Source organism: Nanorana parkeri, unplaced genomic scaffold (assembly GCF_000935625.1).
Source record: "Nanorana parkeri isolate BGI_ZX_2015 unplaced genomic scaffold, ASM93562v1 scaffold56, whole genome shotgun sequence".
Lineage (NCBI taxonomy): Eukaryota > Metazoa > Chordata > Amphibia > Anura > Dicroglossidae > Nanorana > Nanorana parkeri.
Window position 1 is genome coordinate 699,959 of NW_017306324.1, and position 19,247 is coordinate 719,205.

The 19,247-nt window shown below is 48.1% G+C and overlaps 1 protein-coding gene across 2 annotated transcripts in view; it reads right to left on the bottom strand.

The window, feature by feature from the left end:
- The window catches only part of IMPDH2 (inosine monophosphate dehydrogenase 2), a 34,757-nt gene that overhangs the window by 13,572 nt on the left and 1,938 nt on the right, over positions 1-19,247 (bottom strand). Inside the window, exons 2-10 of one of the 2 annotated variants that reach the window (XM_018576126.1) lie at positions 13,584-13,632; positions 12,263-12,364; positions 12,095-12,169; positions 10,588-10,794; positions 10,344-10,431; positions 9,446-9,645; positions 8,758-8,848; positions 7,714-7,809; positions 199-342 (exon numbers count right to left, since the gene is read on the bottom strand). In XM_018576126.1, the coding sequence (XP_018431628.1) occupies positions 199-342; positions 7,714-7,809; positions 8,758-8,848; positions 9,446-9,645; positions 10,344-10,431; positions 10,588-10,794; positions 12,095-12,169; positions 12,263-12,364; positions 13,584-13,632 (1,052 nt within the window). Of the gene's footprint in view, positions 1-198; positions 343-7,713; positions 7,810-8,757; positions 8,849-9,445; positions 9,646-10,343; positions 10,432-10,587; positions 10,795-12,094; positions 12,170-12,262; positions 12,365-13,583; positions 13,633-14,906; positions 14,956-19,247 lie in introns of both variants that reach the window. The other variant, XM_018576125.1, reaches the window with a different exon arrangement.

Below are 19,247 nucleotides of genomic sequence, written 5' to 3' on the forward strand. Positions count from 1 at the left end.
CTTCCTGGCTTCAGCAATACAACCTAAAAGGAAGGTTTGTCCTTGCTGGCCTACTTTAGTAACGTTTAGTAGCAGTCATACTGATCCCTGGTGTCTCAAAAGCCTAAACCTCTGACCTGTCACATAGCCTATGTAAAGAGCTCAGAAGAGAAGTTATTCTAAGACAACCCATCCGCCCCCCATCTCCATTCTACTCACCCGTAGAGGCACCAAGGGCCAGAGCCTTTGCTATGTGACCGACATTCTGGATTCCACCATCGGCGATGACCGGGACACCGAATCTTCTGGCATATTCTGAAACCTTGTACACCGCTGTGGCCTGAGGCCTGCCGCACGCCAGAACTGCAACAATGACAGACAGAACAATGTCTCCGCTCTTCAAGAACATCAACATGCTTTAAGAACATCAACAGGCTGGAGATATGACGAGCTGGCACTAAGCAACACTGCGGAGAGACTTGTGCGCTCAATCTCTCTTCCTTTAGTCTATACTGGTGGAGGGTTATGGTGGCCCTGCTCAGTGCGGGCTGAATGGACCTTCCTGACGCAATGTTAGGCGGCCCAGACACGTTGCCTTCACCTGGCACCATAAACAAAGTAGATGCCCTTCCTGTAGTCTAGAATCCTATAGTCTAGAGCAGTGGTTCTCAACTCGTGGGTCGCGACCCAAAAGTGGGTCGCGACACCCTCTGCAGTGGGTACCAAAATACATATTGCTGAATACTGCACAAGTTGTTTTGTGTAATAAATTAAAATGTTTCAGAAATGAAATCATTTTTGGGTCACGCCTTAATGACCAAGGAAACATGTGGGTCCCGAGGTTACACAGGTTGAGAACCACTGGTCTAGAAGACTTCCTATAGACTAGAATAAAAGTGGCAAGGACAACGTCATAGGAGCTGCCATAGCCATCTAGTTTTAAAAGGCATCACCACCATCATAATGCAGTCATCACCAAGCAATGATTGAATGATCTGGAAAATCATGTGGCCAGTAAAGTTGGAAGAGCTAACTCTTCTCCAGATCACTAAGTGGTGAAACCAAAACCCGGTGGACCATAATGCACTTTTAAAACAAGTCAGAAATAGCAGTTAAATAGTTCAGTACTCCCAGATCTCCTTTAAAACCCACAGCAGAGGTCATCATATAATGGACTATACCAGTACTCACAGGAGAGATGTGCATCTTGGGTAATCTGTGGGTCAATTCACGGCCTGTATCATCACCACCAAGAAATATGGACCTTTCTGTACTCAATGTTCCTTCTAAAGTACTGATGTCCTCCATGTGCTCATCATAATTGGAGATCATGCTCCTCTGGGAACACCTAAATAGCATCATCATTTTGTACAAGCCCCACCCCCATCTCATGCGATTTAGTATAAACTACTGCTACAATGTAACTGAAGGCAACATGCATTCTGCTTTATGATGCTAAGATACTAGTCAGCTCTTTTGGTGAATGTGTCCACAGTGGTGGCCAGAAGAGGGGTGCTTGGTGCTGCTCCAGGCACTGGTCCACGAGTGCCACTACGCCAAATACAGCCCTGATCATGGCAGGTAACCCATCATTGTCATCCGCAATAGCCGCCCTAAAGCAACTTACACAGAGTTGCAGAAACTCAGACGGTTCAGCTTTAAAGCATTTGCGCACACGGACCTTCACAAGACCTTGTCCTAGAAGACCTCCTACCTGCCATCCTATCAAACCACATTGCTTGGCCATTCAGCCTCCGATGGGTCAAAAACACAAATAAATACAGATCACAGGAGGTTGGATGAACAAAAAACAGTAACACCTTATCATTCGGTATTATTATTAGATGGTGTCAGGTTTAAAGTGAACCCATCAAACAGAGCGCAGAAGCATTTTGTCACAGCCCATCGGTGCCCTAGCCCAGCCCCCCTCCCATGGCCATGCCCCTGGCAAAACAGCATCCGTATTGACCTGATCATACAAAATGGCTTCCCCACCACGTGCCTGACAGGTACACTTTTACCCATTTAAAGTTAGCACCGTGATACGAAGACATGCAGGTTAGTAGTTCAAGTGCAACAGGATCAGCAAACGGGCAAGATGAAACATGTCGATGGGCCAATATTTTGGGGCTTGCATGCTCCTCAGGTCGGATAAAGTAAACCTGTACTAAAAAAGGAAATCTGCCATTGTTGACTTGCTGTTGAAAGTGCTAGTTGCCTGGCTTATTTAAAAATCCCTGACCTGGAACAAGCACCTCAGTAAGGTTACAGACAAGGGTACTGAAGCCACTGATGTTGGCAGGAAAGCTGGCCAACCAGTTTTGTGAGAAGAGGTCAGCAATGGGAGCATCCATTTTTCTATCCTTACAGGTTCACGTTAAGAATGACAGGGGAGTCAATAGTGGGAAATGCGATGCTTTCTAGAAGGAGGCACCAGTGACGGGAGACTGAAGGAGTTGGTCTCTCTGGACAGTAACTGCCGAAGGACCATGCCTGCAATGCTCGGAATATAGTGACCTCTGTGTGACACATTTACCATATAGAGACCAGCTCCTTCCAAGTCACTGACAGAGGCTGTGGAGGGGCATCCTGTACACGCATAGGTGTCTAGTCCGAGTGCTAGGAAGTAGAGGGTGCAAACATCCCCCAAAAAGCAGGGTTCACGAGGCCAACAAACTTCTGAACTGAAAGCTTCAGAGGCTGCAGTTACAGCTAGACAATGAAATGAGCCTTGTGTACAGCCTGGGACCCCCCCAAAAAAATTAGATACTACTAAAAATCACCAAAATCTGGCAGCTATGAGTTACTGGATTTTGCACAGCTTCACAAAAATAAGCCTAGGTGACAATACCGCCCCCCAAGCCGAGGTAACCATGTGCCACCAAGAAATGGGACAAACTGCACTTTTTCCTACTGCCTTACTAACCAGCCAGAGAGCACCTCGGGGCCTTTCAAGCATTTAAGAACACTGGAGATTATATTGTATCTTTGCCATAGAGTTGGGAACCCCAGTTGGGTTCAGATACCCCAGGCTGCTCAGAAGACACCCCCTCAGGGGGGGTTAGGTTTGAGGTTAGGTTTGGTGGCGGGCATTTTATTTTCATATAGACTATTAAAATGGAGGAGCAGGGAGAGGGAGACCCTTTCTGAACTGTTGAAGCAGGTGAGTAGGCCTAGGAACTCAGGAGGTGGAAATATCTCACCAATGGAGGCACCCACAGCAGGAAACTGGAGACCACCCTACCTTGAGCATGGGGGTGGAGGCTTGGGTACAGAGATCTCACCAATGGAGGCACCCAAAGCAGGAAACTGGAGACAACCTTACCTTGGGGACAGGGGTGGAGGCTCAGGTACAGAGATCTCGCCAATGGCGGCCCCCAGAGCAGAGAGCTGGAGACCACCCCTACCTTGGGCATGGGCCTGGAGGCTCAGGTGCAAAGACCTCACCACTAGAGGATCCCAGAGTAGAGAGCTGGAGACCACCCTACCTTGGGCATGGGTCTCGAGGCTCAGGTGCAAAGACCTCACCACTAGAGGATCCCAGAGCAGAGAGCTGGAGACCACCCCTACCTTGGGCATGGGCCTGGAGGCTCAGGTGCAAAGACCTCACCACTAGAGCATCCCAGAGTAGAGAGCTGAAAACCACCCTACCTTGGGCATGGGCCTGGAGGCTCAGGTGCAAAGACCTCACCACTAGAGGATCCCAGAGTAGGGAGCTGGAGACCACCCTACCTTGGGCCTGGAGGCTCAGGTGCAAAGACCTCACCACTAGAGGATCCCAGAGCAGAGAGCTGGAGACCACCCTACCTTGGGCATGGGGCTGGAGGCTCAGGTGCAAAGACCTCACCACTAGAGGATCCCAGAGCAGAGAGCTGGAGACCACCCTACCTTAGGTATGGGGCTGGAGGCTCAGGTGCAAAGATCTCACCACTGGAGGCTCGCAGACCAGGGAGAGGCAGACCTCGCTGGTACAAACTGCAGTGTATGCGTGGAGCTTCAATAAAAAGCCCTCAACACTGAAGGCCAATGGGGGACTCAAGCTACGTGGCTTTGTTAAAAAAAAAAAATACTTATTTTCTCTGGAATGACGCTATAATGCAGCCTTCCTCAATCAGGGTTCTATGGTTGTTAGGGGTTCCCGATGAAGATTATCTGTCTCTTAGATAAGTCACCACTGACACAAATGATCTTTAGCCATCTGTAAAGTAGTGCATTCTTCCCACTGACCAACAGTGTAAGGAGACTTCTCCACGGATCACCAATACAGTACAGTTTTCACTTTCTGCATTGCTTTCCCACCTATTATTATTGGTTTCCTTTTTATTATTACTACTAAAAATAACTGGCATATAAAAGCATCCCCTCTGTAATAAAAAGATTGGCTATAAAATATGTTCTTATATACCAGAAACCAGCAGATCCTGTGGATGCAAACCGAATAAAAAACAGCAAGTACAGTCCTATAAAAGCAATAAGGATTATGCCCCAATGGGAAGTGAAATGACTGTGCAACATGCAGTTCTGTCCCTCCCCAGCACACGTTCAGCGATGCATCAGGTGGGAATTAAAACTGGGGAACCCTGCTTTTCAACTGGCCTCCCCCATCAAACCGATCAACCAGTTTCCCAAAGCCACAAAACCCCAAGTGCGTCTACAACTACCAGTCAGTCAAGCATTGCGCCACCGAGGGGCTCAGGCCGGACAAACCACGGACTTACTATAAGTGCCTGTCACACTAGAGGGGCATTTGGGGCTGTGAGACTTTAGGTCTGGCGGGATCTTTGGCGCAGCTAAACAGAAAATAAAACAAAAGATAGATCTGTTCAGTAGCATTGTCTACAAATGAAGTCCAAGGGTTGGACACACCCAATATCACAAAGTAGTTCAGCTATGCACAACACAAGGGTACCAAGGGAGTCATTCAAAAAAAAAACACACAACTGCAGCGGTCCAACACAATGGCGGCACTACAATAAAAGGTAATAATCAAGATGGCTGAATAATGGGCTCTAGACAGAGCAAAAAACAGTTCTTACATGTGACATACTCGGGTACCCATCAGAGAGTGCTGCAAACTGAGAGGAAGCAAGTTGTAGATTTGAAAAGGTCATTTTGGAAAATACAAAAGCCAACATGTTTTGGAATTGTTGCAGCGGGAGGGCCAGAGAACTTCGTGCAAGATCTGAGCACTGAAACAGGGAGATGGAGACCACCCTACCTTAGACATGGCTGCTGAAAGTGGGTACAGCGATCTCAGCAATGGAGGCCTCCATAGCAGGGAGAGGCTGTTGCAAGTAGTCGTGTCTAAAGGCTCAGATGCAGGTGTCTCAGCAATGGAGGCCTTCAGAGCAGAGAAAGACCTCTCCTTGGGAATGGGTGCTGCGGGTGGCTGAGGATGAAGGCTCAGGTGCAGAGATCCTGCTCTGGGGGCCTCCATTGTTGAGGAGAGCGAGACCTCCCCACCTTGGCCATAGCTGCAAGTGAATGGGGCTGGAGGATTGTTTGCAGAGATTTCGCCGCAGGAAGCCTCCAGGAGCAGGGTGCGGTAGAGCTCCTCACCTTGGGAGAGGCTGCTGCAAGTAGGTGGACATGGAGGCTCGGGTGCAGAGATCTCAGCAATGGAATCTACCAGAGCAGGCAGGCAGAGGGATACCACCCTACCTTGAGTATGGCTGCAGGCAGGAGCAGGTGTACAGATCTCAGCAATGGGAGCCCCAAGAACAGGGAGACGGAAAACCCCCTTGACACAACTGCAGTGCTTAAGAGGTTAATGGATTTTGCAAATGGAATACCTCCATCATCAGAGCTACAGGTAATAAACAGAGAGAATACATTACACAACACTTTGTTTTTGTGCAGAAAAACAAAAACAAAAAAATCCAACATACTGAGGGGAATTTATAAAAACTGGAGCAGTTGCCCATGGCAACCAATCAGCTTTTCTCTTCAGTTTGTTCAGTTAAGATTTTAAAATGAAAGAGAAGCTGATTGGTTGCCGTGCACAGCTGCTCCAGATTTTTTTCTACTCCAGTTTTAGAAATTCCTCTCACTGTCTTTTACTGCAGCCCTGATGAAAGTTTCACTGACCTCCAAAATGCATTGGATTCTGTATTTCCCAGACATACAACTTGCTACATCTTCATTTTTGGCACTTTAAAAAATTGCTTCATATACACTTGAAAAATTTGGATAAAGTGGAGAATTAGAACCCGTCTGATTTACTGCTCTTCAGGGTCCAGAATGATTTCTGCTCAATTCTATAATTAATGCTGGAGAGTTCCCCGCACTAAAAATGACATGAAGGGAGGGGAAACTTCACCAATAGAGTTCCAGGTAGCATTAAAAACCCCCCAAAAAAGGGAATTATAACCCTTCCCCGCTCCATCCAAAATGAAGAAAAACATGGTTGCTTTGGGTGTTGTAGCTCATTAATGTCATTAATAATCCTTTTGTTACTTATGATCTAAACTGGGTAAGGACTGGAGCTCTAATAAAAATTAAAAAAAAAGTTACAATTGTGCCACAGTCAGTCCTTTACCTTAAAAGGAGAACTACGAGGTGAGTGAAGATCACTCAGCCTCATAATCTGAGCCGACCTGTGACAATGAGACTGTCACAGGTCGGCTCAATAGATCGGGGAGTGAACACATACCGGCGCTCGCTCACTTCTCGATCTATCCCTGTAGATAGCCGTGACACTCACGGCTCCCTGCAGGGATTCCCCCCCCCACCCCTGTCCGATCCTCCAGCGCTGACTGGCGAAACGGACGGGGGAGGGGGCAGGCACAGCTGGCTCTGCCTCTAGATAGGCAGAGCCAGCTGTCAATCCCGCAGCTGGGTGGATCTTTGACATCAACGTCGGGATCCGCTCCGGCTGCGGCGTCTTAGTATACTGCGAGCTACAGCTTGCGGTATACTGAGCTTTGGGTGACGGGAGGACGCTAGTTTGTGTTCGCCCGTGACCCTTAGAGAACTATGGGGAAAAGCCCTAACCCCATAGTTCTCCTTTAATCTGGGTGAGGCTGCATGTCAGCCAATTTCATTGGATTGGCTTACACTTTAAAGTACAACAATGCTCATGCAGCCCACTAAAAATATAAATATATATGACAGGTTACCATTATTGAAGAGAACTTTTGCCTACATACAGTCTACATCTGATACCAATGTATAATTTTTACTGAAAGGGGATATATATTTTAAGCGGTTACCATACTTCAATTGATTAGGGTACACTGGGGTCGCAATGTCTCCCTCCTGACGCCACACTGGGCTAATTCCTCCTGTAATGCATCACAAATCAGATTGAACTTTCCAAGGCCGGGTTTAATCTGATCCGTGGCATTAAAACCAGCAAGGAAAAGGTGTTCTCAGATCACCAGCATATAGAGAAGCAAGGGTAGGCAACCTTGGCACCCCAGCCATTGCAAGACTGAGTCCCAGGCATGACAGGAGTTGTAGTTTCACCAAAGCTGGGGCACCAAGATTGCCTATCCCTGTGCTATGGCAATGCTGGATTACAAATCGAAGCCCCACGTGTGTCCGGCTAGGCTTCCTGTATATATATCTATCAAGAATTAATTCTGCCCTGAAGTTTAGATTGTCAGCTCTGGTGAGCAGGAGCCGCTTTACCCTCCTTGCAGGACCCCAAGCATGTTTTCAAAGCGCCATACAATATCAGAACACTCCTTGAAGACCGCACATGATCATTTCACGGTTCATCGGCTAAATTACCTTCTTGTGTTATACAGATTGATCCGCTTCCCATCCCGACTCTCAGAGCATCGGCTCCGGCATCAATCAGGTTCTTCGCCTGCGCTGCCGTCACAACTGCAAAGAGGAAAACCGCTTAGAACACTCGTTTATCCCACAATGCTCTGCAGGGAACAGACAGGTTCACATCATTCTCCGCCCCAGGAAGCTTACCATCTAACCTGCCTTTCCCAGACACACAGCCTATAGGAAGAAAACCCAGGATTATGAGCCACATGTAGCCTGCCATTGCAGGCTACATCAACATGAAACCATGTTTGCAGAATACAGCAACAGAAACCAGGACACTGCTTTGATGTATGTTAAAGCGCTGTGCATCAATCGAGGTCTCTACCCCTTTGACTTTGGTCGCGATACGCAGCAGCCCTCCCTACGGCTGGTTCACGATACGCAGCGGCCCTCCCTACGGCTGGTTCACGATACGCAGCGGCCCTCCCTACGGCTGGTTCACGATACGCAGCGGCCCTCCCTACGGCTGGTTCACGATACGCAGCGGCCCTCCCACTCCCCCTCCTGCTACTGCTAAGTCGGACACTTGTCACCAACCATCAGAGCAGCACATTCTCGGGTCACATTGCTGGATGTGTCAGCTAGTTATTTATAGGCGATATGACACCTCGTTGGTTGCTCGGAAAGGCCAGAGCGGAATCCTTCCTTAGTGTACAGGACACAGAACAAAAAAAGCCAGGCTTTTTAGGCCTTCTAAAATTGGACCCACATGCACGCCTGTCAGTAAGTTGCTGCCCTGACCGCCATGATTAACTGCTGATCTACAGCAGCTGGAGTAGGCAGAGGAGAAGCAGAAGGGGCTGATTGATCTGTACATTAAAAAAAAAAAATGTTGATTTGGCCACTGTGCCCAGTTTGTACTTTTGCTCTCTAGTCACGTGACTGCAGAATAGGAGGAGCCAGGAAGTTTAGCTGTCATTCTGAAACAATTCAGCAACAGCGCAGACGATCCGACTATGTGCAGAACAGAAGCAGGAATGGAGGGAAAGTATTCACCATTTCCAGCGATGACCTGGAGTTCTGTGTATTTCTCCTTGATGTATTGGATCATATTTATCTGGAAGATGGAATTTCCTTGAGACGAGTCCTAGAATGAGAAGAAGAGGGAAGACATATGGTCATCGATGGAACTGATTAAAGGGCACGTACACCTAATTAAGGAGTATGGCGAATCATTTATGCGTGTAAGCATTCACCCAACACATATATACATCCATGTACAGTATTTAATAAAAAAGGTGCCAAGATCGGTAAACAGCATTACCAGCCAAAAATCAATCAATCTGTAATTCTGTTTAGGCAGTTCTGTGATTTACACATTGCACAGCCAGGTGAAGCCGTGTAGCTCACAGTGTCACCTCTTTGTTCCCAGTCTGCTTACGTCCAGTCCAAATCCATCACCAAACTGCTTCATTCACTATCCAGTCATCAGGCAGGTGATGCAAACCCGGCACAATGGAACAAAGAAATATATGTGATCCTCCTGCCTGTGCAGCATGGTAGAGGTGTATGAATCCAAGACACAGGGTGACCTCATCAGTGTATTTCTACTCTCTCACCAGCCAATGAGCAGGAAGGGGACTGGGCTGTATTCCTGGGATTACTACACTGTACTGACAACACAATTGCTCCAATCTCTCACAACACACTGTACACAATGCTTTGTAGGTCCGCAGTCACTGACCAGCACCACGGCATCCACTCCAGCCTGCACCAGGAGATCCAGACGGTACTTGTCATCCTCGTGCGTACCGATGGCGGCGGCGCACAGAAGCTGTTTCTTGGAGTCCTTTGACGCCAGCGGGTAATCCCTGTTTTTCTTCAAGTCAGTGCGAGCGATAATGGCCACCAACTCATCGTCCTCATTGACAATCGGTAGCTTGCCTGGAATGAAGAGTGATGGACTTGTAGAAACCAGCAATAAAATGGATGGACCAATCGCCTTAAAGTGAACATGAACTCAAACAGTGGAGATCTGCTGACTTGTAGGGAACATCTAGAAAGGTTATTGGCGCCTAAGCAGTGCCCTGAAAATGGGCCCATGTGCAGTGTGAGATCATCTATGACAGGGTTGCCTCTGAATGCCAGTCTCAGAAGATTTGGTGATGTCATTACTGTTCTGCTCACCTTGCTGGAAGGGAAGCTCTACCTGAAGACCTACAGTGCAAGGATCTCCCTGCTTCCAATTAATTATCTGCGATTTCTCCACCTCTCCCGTTGCTTCCTGGCCCGCCAATCAGATCACCCGTCATCAGGAAGGCATCTCTAACATGGGAAAACAAAGCCATGCTCCTCTACCAAGATGGCCGCCTCCACACAAACACACACTGAATAACGAAGTCATAAATGAGGAAAAGATCAGCTGCAGGGAGACCACAGGTAAAGCTGACCAGTCCTTAGACTTTATTTGGGCACAGGTTCCACAGTACGGGTCCTCGTAGGTTGCCCTTCTCTGAACTCTAAAGACATTCAATCAGAATGTAACCCTATAACCAAGACTGGGCAGATTAATGAACGCAGGTATATAGCTGGACATGCAAATAGCTCACGCACTGCGTCAGACTACACGCCACAGTGAATACCTTTTTTACTCCTCTGCAGAATTTCATTGGCTTCCTTTAACGTAATAGCAGCTGGGGCGACGACGAGATCTTCCCGTCTGGTCATGACCTGAATGAGAATGCAAAAACAAAAATCATTAAATTTTACACTTTTTTTCCCCAAAAACACTTGCACAAAAATAAAACCAAGAGCAGGTCATAGCAGCGGAAGCCATTTTGTTGGGGAAAGGCATGCTGGGCAAATGACCATCCGTGGAACACTCACCTCGCTGAGGAGCAGGTCGTGATCGGCCGGTTTCAGGAAGTCTATGTCTCTGGATGAAATAATCCCCACTAGTTTCCCTCCCATCTTCCCGCTCTCCGTGATGGGGATGCCGCAGAATCCGTGACGAGCCTTGGCTTCAAAAACGTCTCGTACTTTGTGTGTGGGACTGAGGACGACCGGATCTGTGATGAATCCTTGTTCATATTTCTGTTGAGGAAGTAAAAAAAAGTTCACTATCTGAAGAATTGTTAGAATCTTCGGCATTGTCGCCCAACAAGTTGAAACTGAAAAGATATATAAGGAGTCGGGTTGTAAATTCTCAGCTGAATAGTGACTGCTATCAACTGTTCGGGGTATCCAGCTGCAGGCGCCTGTTGTCTGAATACAATAGCAGGAAAGATTCCACCATTCATGCTTTTTAGCGGTGCTGAAGAGGCAAAATCGAACAGTGTATGGCCAGCTTTAAAAAGGAGGATCTATGAGGCGAGTGATTTCTACTTATCCCCATAGTTAGAGCCGACCTGTGACAAAGAAGCTGCCACAGTGGTTCTATAGATCGGGAAATGAGCAGAAACATGCCGCCGATCCACTCACTTCCCGATCATCTCCCTACAGAGAGCGGTGACTGTCAGTCACCGCTCCCCGCAGGGATTCCCGCCTCCCTTCCAGCGCTGAGTGGGGGAATGAAAGGAGGAGTCATTGCTTGAGGAAGGGGATCCTGTGTGACCCCGAAACGGTCATCGCATCTTTGTGATATGGCACATTTCTTCAATAAAGACTTTTTCTTTACGCTTATACTGGAGTGTCCCTGTTTCTAATGAAAGGAGGAGGGGGCGGGCAGAGCTGGCTCTACCTCTAGATAGGCAGAGCCCGCTGTCACTCACGCAGCCGGGTGGATCACGACGAGTATTGTTGGGATCCGACCCAGCTGCGGTGCTCTCGGTAAAATCGCGGGCCATAGCCCGGTATATACTGAGCTTTGGGTCACGGGAGGACGCTAGTATATGTCCTCCCATGACCCTAAAAAGAACTATGGGGAGAAACACTGACCCCATAGTTCTCTTTTAACAAGGTATTTATTGCCGTCTATGTCCTCATTAGGAAGATTCACTCACTCCATGTATCCTGGTGGGACTAAAAGTGATGGGAAAATCCAAAATTAATGTATGTGATTTGCATCCCTCCCAGGTGCTTATGTACTACAGAGCGTGGCCCACCTGACACAATGGCAGCTGGATCATGCAGTTAGACCATGTGACTGTTGCAGTGGCAGCGATGATTGGGAGACGACCAGTTTGCTATGCACACTAACCAAACCGGACTCCCCATAGTAACTGAAGAAACAGACATCAGTTGTAAAAACCGGACTGTCCAGTTGCGAGGCGGACGGGTCCCCCCCTCCCCTCGGCGGTGTAGAGACGAAAGGTTAGATTTAGTTGTGGTCTTATTTTGGAAGCGCTGGGCCTCAGGCGGCATCTACTGCCCCCACAAGGTCAATGACGCTTACCTTTACTTTTCGCACTTCGTTAGCCTGGAACTCCGGCGTGCAGTTGTGATGTACAATACCGATCCCACCGGTGAGCTAAAATACAAAGAGGAACAATAAGTTATTGAACTGAGCCGGACAGACAGACCATACCCTGGACTAGGGACAGAAAGGCGCCGGTCTCCTTACCGCCATTGCGATGGCCATGTTGGCTTCCGTTATGGTGTCCATAGGGGAGGAGACGAGAGGCGTCTTCAAGGTGATTTTCTTGGTGAGCGCCGAGGTGAGGTCCTACAGAGACACGGGAGGGTTCAGTGATGGACACTGGACTTCTATTGTCACTTCTGACCCCAATAAATCTTATTAAAAAAGACAACAAAACCGAATTCTTATAGGACAACCATCACCAACAACAAGGCAATGGGCTCTGTCCAGCAATAAAAAAATTGGAGGGCCATACGCAATGGAGGACTGACCTTCAAGCTCCACCAGCTGCCATCAAGCTCTGCAATGAGAGGGCTGCAGAGACATTCTTCCCGGACAGGAGGGCGGCAGCTGTCAGAACTTAGCTGTAAAGACCCAGTACAGTGAAACAAAATCAGAGAGGCACTTCAGTCTAATTAAAAAAAAAAAAAGGTAACGGCAGGCATGTTTGGGAGCCTGTTCTGAAAAGACAATCCGTCCCTTTTACCCATTTAGTGGGCAAACACAGGGTTGATGACTCCTCCCACAATCAGCCATTGCACATTGGGATGAAAGGTAGACCGCCAAATCCCCCCCCGCCATATCAGAAGTACGAGAAATCCATCTGGCAAATGGAACAAACCAAAGTATCTGTGGGTGGGTGTGTGAGTGGGGGGTGTCCTGCCAAGGCACGATGCCTTTGCCCTTAAAGGGCAGAGTGGGGGTATCTCTTTGCGCCACTTTGTTTTTTTTTTTACTTTATAAGGTTTAAATAGAAGAGAGATGTTAGAAAAGAACGATATTTACTGCCTTAAAGAACAACTCCAGGTAAACATTTTATTAACCCTTGCAGCGGGGCTACCCCCAGCACTGCAAGGGTTAAGTGCTCATTTTTTTGCCTAGGTTAAAAAAAAATTAAAAAGTTACTCACCGGAACCTCGGAGCCAGCGGGGCTGCGACACCATTGCTGCAGCGGAGCGGGAGGCAGGCTGGAATGTCCCTCGGTGTCCTCACCTCCTATACACTGTATATAGAACGTGATGATCTATGGGACTAGACCACTGCAGCGGGAGGGGGGAGAAACTCTCCGGGTCTACAAACAAGCCAACTCCGAGGATCGGGCGAGTGTAACTGTTATTTCTGACCCTAGGCAAAAAACAAGCACTTAACCCTTGCAGTGCGGGGGTAGCCCCACTGCAAGGGTTAATAAAAGGCTTACTTCTTGAATGTTATTTCAGCACCCGGCAGGCAGCCCCCTCACAGCCTCATGAGGCCAACAACACAAAATCAAACCGATCGATATTAAATGAAAGTCGCCGACACTCACCACTTGATCAGCTGTGAAGTCGATGTACCCGGGAAGGATGAGGAAGTCACTGAAAGTAGAGAAAATACAGTAAATATCAGAGAAAAAGGCATAAAAGTCCTCATATCAACCTCTTGTAATCTACTGTAAAGCAGAGCTCAGACTGGGAAAGCCAGAAGCAACAAAAGGAGCCAATCGGGTGTGCTGAAATACCCATGTGCTAACAGGGAGCATGCTGATTGGAGAAGAGAGAGTGACATGGACATGAGTGCATCACTCTGCTGCTTCTCCTTTCCCTGTTCAGTCACAGATTTGGGGGGGGCGCACAAGACCTGCAAGTGTCGCTTAATTGCAGCAGAGAAAAATCAGGTCTCCTGTGCTGTGTGGCAGAGCTGTGAGAATCTCAATAGACAAATCCAAATCCTCCTGGCAGTTAAATGGGCCCCATATATGTATATCATCCGTGTTTTTGGGGGAGAAACCAGCAACACCATTTCTTTTTTTTAATGAGCATCACATGCCAAGGGGTCCCATGTGGCCCCAAAATAATTCAGTTGCTCTACTCGGGATGATATTTTTATAAATATCTGAAGGTAGACCGCCAAATCCCCCCCCGCCATATCAGAAGTACGAGAAATCCATCTGGCAAATGGAACAAACCAAAGTATCTGTGGGTGGGTGTGTGAGTGGGGGGTGTCCTGCCAAGGCACGATGCCTTTGCCCTTAAAGGGCAGAGTGGGGGTATCTCTTTGCGCCACTTTGTTTTTTTTTTTACTTTATAAGGTTTAAATAGAAGAGAGATGTTAGAAAAGAACGATATTTACTGCCTTAAAGAACAACTCCAGGTAAACATTTTATTAACCCTTGCAGCGGGGCTACCCCCAGCACTGCAAGGGTTAAGTGCTCATTTTTTTGCCTAGGTTAAAAAAAAATTAAAAAGTTACTCACCGGAACCTCGGAGCCAGCGGGGCTGCGACACCATTGCTGCAGCGGAGCGGGAGGCAGGCTGGAATGTCCCTCGGTGTCCTCACCTCCTATACACTGTATATAGAACGTGATGATCTATGGGACTAGACCACTGCAGCGGGAGGGGGGAGAAACTCTCCGGGTCTACAAACAAGCCAACTCCGAGGATCGGGCGAGTGTAACTGTTATTTCTGACCCTAGGCAAAAAACAAGCACTTAACCCTTGCAGTGCGGGGGTAGCCCCACTGCAAGGGTTAATAAAAGGCTTACTTCTTGAATGTTATTTCAGCACCCGGCAGGCAGCCCCCTCACAGCCTCATGAGGCCAACAACACAAAATCAAACCGATCGATATTAAATGAAAGTCGCCGACACTCACCACTTGATCAGCTGTGAAGTCGATGTACCCGGGAAGGATGAGGAAGTCACTGAAAGTAGAGAAAATACAGTAAATATCAGAGAAAAAGGCATAAAAGTCCTCATATCAACCTCTTGTAATCTACTGTAAAGCAGAGCTCAGACTGGGAAAGCCAGAAGCAACAAAAGGAGCCAATCGGGTGTGCTGAAATACCCATGTGCTAACAGGGAGCATGCTGATTGGAGAAGAGAGAGTGACATGGACATGAGTGCATCACTCTGCTGCTTCTCCTTTCCCTGTTCAGTCACAGATTTGGGGGGGGCGCACAAGACCTGCAAGTGTCGCTTAATTGCAGCAGAGAAAAATCAGGTCTCCTGTGCTGTGTGGCAGAGCTGTGAGAATCTCAATAGACAAATCCAAATCCTCCTGGCAGTTAAATGGGCCCCATATATGTATATCATCCGTGTTTTTGGGGGAGAAACCAGCAACACCATTTCTTTTTTTTAATGAGCATCACATGCCAAGGGGTCCCATGTGGCCCCAAAATAATTCAGTTGCTCTACTCGGGATGATATTTTTATAAATATCTGGCAAGGATGAATCGATACCAAATGCTCCTATACCGTCCCCGATACCAGAACTCCAGTTCAGAGTGAGAGTTCCTCTTACCAGCAGTACCAATAGGGAACATGGAGCCGGCCAATCAGGAAGCCCGGGTGGAAGGTAATAACTCGCCGCCTAGCTTCCCAATTGGCCGGGAAGCCGGCTCCATGCTAGCGGAAGTAACAGTATCGGTATACTGTATCGGCCCGAAAGATAAATATCGGTACTCGATGCCGGAAAACCGGTATCAGTGCCTCCCTATTGATGGATCCATGGTGTGACATCTTCTCCCACGAGTAAGGGGAAAGCTCCCACGAGAGACCCGGAAAGCAGTAAAAAACTGGAACATGGGTTATGATCTCCCCCGCCCCCCATTTAAAAAAAAAAGAAGGTTTGGTTGGACTGACAACGTAATATATTGCAGCAATAAATACAGAAGTGACATCACACTCGCAGCTCTCAGATAACGCTGGAAACATTTCACAATGGCGCGGCCTTTACCGCACACACCAGGCTGGAAAACCTCAGTTGATCAATAGCCAGAGAAAAGGAAAAAACATGGCCGCCGTCCAATTTCTCATCCTAAAAACACCTTAGCCAAGAACCTTGGCTATACTGACAGGTCCTCTTCATAAACCAAGTCTGTCTGCAAACTTCACTTGTCACCTTTGCCCCGTTGTCTCCAAAATGCTGCAATACAATCCTACAATATATCCAGACCCGAGAGCAAAAATGTAACTAGTCCAAGGAGGTGGTGGCTACTGTAGTCTCCCCCCTCCCCTTTATATTCACCTGGTTATTCTTACAATACACTTCCTGTCCTAGCGTGACAACGCTCACTCACTGTATCTATGGAAGAGCAGCGTTGTCACCCTAGGCAGCTCTCCTGATTTGGACTACAAACACCTGCCCCCCTCTTATCTCCATTACATGGGATGTGGTGTTTTGCAGTTCGCAGACAAAAGGTCTGAGATTTCAGTACAGTACACAGAAAGTGGAAAGGATGCCAAGTTTCTGGCAGGATCAACGGGTATGTTTCTGTATTTGCAGACATAGTTCTTGAAAACGAATGCAGCCGCCACATCCGAAGACTGATCAGCTGCAATATATGAAAACTCCATTCTTGGGTTTAGATTTATTTTAGGGTGCGTGATGCTGATTTTTGTTATTAAAGTGCAACTAAAGGCTGCAGGGTGACATTCTAAACGAGTCCAGTTACTATGCGACGCCCGAGTCTCATAATGTAATCAGAAAACTTTCTTCACCTCCCCTGACTGAGCCAAATCCTCCTCCATGCGTCTCTCACACGCTCCCCATTCCAGACACTGCAGAGCAGAGTGGGAGGGTTTTGCACCAGAGGCGGGGCCGTCAGTGATCACGCTGATAGCCACGCCCCCTGCAATATCTCCCACGGTAGTGAAATCAGGCACAGCCTACATGAGGGTGACAACTCTGCTCTGGAGACAGGAGCAGTGCAGCATCATTGTCACCGCATCACAGGAAGCTGCATTAGGTGGACTTTACCGACAGGATCAACAGGGACTTTCCAAGGACACCAAGATGATGGTAAATGCGAATGTCCTTTTAAACGCGGCAGCACATTTTTTCTATAGGAGGCCATTCTTCTACTTCATAACTGGATGTGATTGGCCGGCATCTCCTTTTGTAGCTGAAGCTTTATACTATTATCTGTACGTTGGAAAGCGTCAGCCGGCTCAGCCACGTCTCCGGTTACAGTAACGGGATCCGCTGACAGCTGTCATGCGTCTCCGTGACAGGAAACGGCCACCGAATGTAGACAAATATCAGCCGTGAGATCGGGGGACAAAACTAAATCCAAGATGGGAGCTCTAGTGGCCAGATTTCTCCTAATATGAAGGATCTCCCACCATATAAAATCATACGCCGACAGCGCGACAACACACACCAAAGTCTCCGAACACAGACAGCCGGGGGCGGGGTTAAGTCTCACGTTTAAGGAGCATTCTTCCCACTGACCTCCAATGTAAGGAGCATTCTTCTCACTGACCCCCAATGTAAGGAGCATCCTTCCCACTGACCACCAATGTAAGGAGCATTCTTCTCACTGACCCCCAATGTAAGGAGCATCCTTCCCACTGACCACCAATGTAAGGAGCATTCTTCTCACTGACCCCCAATGTAAGGAGCATCCTTCCCACTGACCACCAATGTAAGGAGCATTCTTCTCACTGACCCCCAATGTAAGGAGCATCCTTCCCACTGACCACCAATGTAAGGAGCATTCTTCTCACTGACCCCCAATGTAAGGAGCATCCTTCCCACTGACCACCAATGTAAGGAGCATTCTTCTCACTGACCCCCAATGTAAGGAGCATCCTTCCCACTGACCACCAATGTAAGGAGCATTCTTCTCACTGACCCCCAATGTAAGGAGCATCCTTCCCACTGACCACCAATGTAAGGAGCATTCTTCTCACTGACCCCCAATGTAAGGAGCATCCTTCCCACTGACCACCAATGTAAGGAGCATTCTTCTCACTGACCCCCAATGTAAGGAGCATCCTTCCCACTGACCACCAATGTAAGGAGCATTCTTCTCACTGACCCCCAATGTAAGGAGCATCCTTCCCACTGACCACCAATGTAAGGAGCATTCTTCTCACTGACCCCCAATGTAAGGAGCATCCTTCCCACTGACCACCAATGTAAGGAGCATTCTTCTCACTGACCCCCAATGTAAGGAGCATCCTTCCCACTGACCACCAATGTAAGGAGCATTCTTCTCACTGACCCCCAATGTAAGGAGCATCCTTCCCACTGACCACCAATGTAAGGAGCATTCTTCTCACTGACCCCCAATGTAAGGAGCATCCTTCCCACTGACCACCAATGTAAGGAGCATTCTTCTCACTGACCCCCAATGTAAGGAGCATCCTTCCCACTGACCACCAATGTAAGGAGCATTCTTCTCACTGACCCCCAATGTAAGGAGCATCCTTCCCACTGACCACCAATGTAAGGAGCATTCTTCTCACTGACCCCCAATGTAAGGAGCATCCTTCCCACTGACCACCAATGTAAGGAGCATTCTTCTCACTGACCCCCAATGTAAGGAGCATCCTTCCCACTGACCACCAATGTAAGGAGCATTCTTCTCACTGACCCCCAATGTAAGGAGCATCCTTCCCACTGACCACCAATGTAAGGAGCATTCTTCTCACTGACCCCCAATGTAAGGAGCATCCTTCCCACTGACCACCAATGTAAGGAGCATTCTTCTCACTGACCCCCAATGTAAGGAGCATCCTTCCCACTGACCACCAATGTAAGGAGCATTCTTCTCACTGACCCCCAATGTAAGGAGCATCCTTCCCACTGACCACCAATGTAAGGAGCATTCTTCTCACTGACCCCCAATGTAAGGAGCATCCTTCCCACTGACCACCAATGTAAGGAGCATTCTTCTCACTGACCCCCAATGTAAGGAGCATCCTTCCCACTGACCACCAATGTAAGGAGCATTCTTCCCACTGACCACCAATGTAAGGAGCATTCTTAGGGGGTGGAAGGCGGTTTTTGTTTTGCTCAGTGTTGGGCTTTAATGATGTTACAACCAAGTAAATGATAATTGTAGAGTCACGTGTGGGAGCAGAAGACACAGAGGAAGGGAAATCCCAGATTCCAGTTCTTTGGAAATCTCAAACTATGGAATGGTGATACAGAGGTGAGGTACAATCTGCCGGGGGGGGGGGGGGGGTTCCAAAATTTTGGGGGGCG